A 2,717-nucleotide genomic window follows, 5' to 3' on the forward strand; every position below is an offset into this window, starting at 1 on the left:
GTTGGTCCATACTTAATTCTCTGTTTTTGTTTTTCCTGGCTTTGGTGTCAAAACAATATTTGTATCATAAAAGGAATTTGCCAATTTGTTTATATAGAATTGGTATTATGTGTTCTTTAAATGTTTGATAGAATTCACCTCTAAATCTTTTTGGTTCTGGATGTTTTTAGGGAGCTGACATTGCTTTATAAATATTTTTTTCTAAGAAAAGATTTGTTTATTTATTTTTTGATTATTTAATTATTAGATTTTGAGTGAAAGTTAATGAGAAAAATTTTAATGTGGATTAAAATACAAAGGATGGTAACCATGAAGGGATGTGGAAGAAATGCATGTAAGTTAGAAAATCTGAATAAGTGTTAAGAAAAAAAAATCTTTAAACAAACCAACTACGTATTCTCTCTAATTTATAGGTGAGTGATGCTCAGGTCCACACCTTAGGGATATTGTTTGTTATTAAAAAAAAAATGAAGTTCCAGTGACAACTTGCTTGCATTTACCACTCTGATTCTCATTTTGTCATTTTCTTCCTCAAATCTAGCCTGTCTCTCTTCTTTTACACACAGGTCTATCAGAAATGAGAGATGAGAAACAACACAGGAATAACATTATTTGTCCTTCGAGGACTAACAGATGATCCACAGCTAAAGGTTTTGATTTTTGTCTTTCTATTTATCACATATGTTTTGAGTATACTTGGGAATCTAATCATAATCATCCTTACCTTGATAGATGCACAACTGAAAACACCAATGTATTTTTTCCTCCAAAACTTTTCCTATTTAGAAGTGGCATTCACAACTTCCTATATTCCCAGATATCTCTACAGTTTATCAACTGGAGACAATACCATTACCTATAATGCTTGCTTTGCCCAGATATTTTTTGTCATCCTCCTTGGAGCAACAGAATTTTTTCTTCTAGCCACCATGTCTTATGACCGTTATGTGGCCATTTGCAAACCTCTGCACTATACAACTATCATGAACAAAAAAGTCTGTAACCAGCTCCTCCTGGGTTCTTGGCTGGCTGGGTTGATGATCGTTCTTCCACCAATTAGTCTGGGCCTACAGTTAGAATTCTGTGACTCCAATGTTGTTGATCATTTTGGCTGTGATGCATTTCCCATATTAAAGATTGCAAGCTCAGACACACAATTCATAGAGAAGATGGCTTTGATCTTTGCTATATTGACACTCATTATCACTTTGTTCTTAGTGTTTGTATCCTATGCACACATTATCAAGACAGTTCTCAGATTCCCTTCAGTTCAACAAAGAAAAAAGGCTTTTTCCACTTGTTCTTCTCACATGATTGTTGTCTCCATCACCTATGGCAGCTGCATATTTATTTACATCAAACCCTCTGCAAAAGAAGGAGTCGCTTTGAATAAAGTAGTGACAGTGCTCACAACTTCAATTGCTCCTGTTATGAATCCCTTAATTTATGCCCTAAGAAATAAGCAAGTAATACAAGCTTTTAAGGATTCAGCCAAAAGATTTGTCTTCCTCTCAAAGCAGTAAACAAGTAAAGTCAAATGGTAACAGAAAATCTGAATAATCTTTCAATATCTACTAAAGATTGCACTGCCTTTTTAAATTTCTTTTGTTAATTCACCGTTTACCCACATTCCAATCACTATAACCTTCTCACATTCCCTTTCTCTTCCACTGAGAATTAATTTAACCTCCAAATAATAAAAAATTCTTCTTCCCCTCCTCCCTCCTCCCTTCATTGTCATGTTCTGACCTGACATAGCACCTCACTTATAACTCTAGTGTGCAAAACCATGATACCCCACTTGTAGGCACAAAAATCAATGCTTTACTCCTTCCAAGGTCATATAACTTGTACATGAGACAGTCATGGAATCATCGGTTTTACTAGATTAAAGGGTCCTTAAAAGTTGTCTAGTCCACATTCTTATTGCTAATGCCCAAATCTGTGGTCCACATTTATATTTATCTCTTCTTATTCTTCAATTTTCTTGCCTGTTATCTATGTATAGTCTCCTTATCCATACTGCCTAATCATATTTGACCGATTTCCTTTTTAAGAAGGACATCAACATGATTTTCTAAAATAATTTCTGATTCTTAACCAAATAGAAGTTGCCTCTCTTCAAATCTCCTATAAAATTGCATTTAAGCACTTATTTTGTTCTAGTTTGTATTAAAAATATTTGTGTGCTTGCCTTTCCTGCCAAAGTTGACTAGAAGCTATTAGAAGATAAGGGACTAGGTATTATTCATCTTCAACAGAGTGCTTTGTACACAGTAAATATTTAATATAAAAATATTAAATTTCAATGGTTAGTGGGGGAAACAATATTGAATTTAAGTACTGTCAGCAGCAAATAGAAACACAGGACATTGAGAATTGAGGATAGGTTAATTGAAAATAATATGTTCTTATTCTTGGGGGGTAAAATAAATGAGCTCTACTCCATCCCTAGTGCTTAACTAATGAGAATAAGACCTAATTCTGATTTAAAATTCTGATTAAAAAAATAAAAAATTTAAATAAAAATTTATTTATTAAAAATAAATAAAAAGGGAAGGGCTTTAATATAAAAATATTTTGTTGAGAAAAACACAGATTGGATAATTATGATTAGCTATATACTAATATATAAAATATTATTTTAATTATAATTGTGAGTGGATTAAATTCATCAGAGAAATTAAAGATGATGACAAAATGTATAAGAAAACAAA

At 32.4% G+C, this 2,717-nt stretch overlaps 1 protein-coding gene across 1 annotated transcript; it reads left to right on the top strand.

Moving 5' to 3' along the window:
- Nucleotides 1-411: 411 nt before the first annotated feature.
- On the top strand, nt 412-2,425 carry LOC100024690 (olfactory receptor 6C2-like). The gene has a single exon (XM_001375844.3). It carries the CDS (start codon nt 585-587, stop codon nt 1,521-1,523), a length of 939 nt encoding a protein of 312 aa, XP_001375881.2. The 5' UTR covers nt 412-584; the 3' UTR covers nt 1,524-2,425.
- Nucleotides 2,426-2,717: the final 292 nt, after the last annotated feature.

The sequence above is a fragment of the Monodelphis domestica genome, chromosome 5 (assembly GCF_027887165.1).
Source record: "Monodelphis domestica isolate mMonDom1 chromosome 5, mMonDom1.pri, whole genome shotgun sequence".
In the NCBI taxonomy this organism is placed as follows: Eukaryota; Metazoa; Chordata; class Mammalia; order Didelphimorphia; family Didelphidae; genus Monodelphis; species Monodelphis domestica.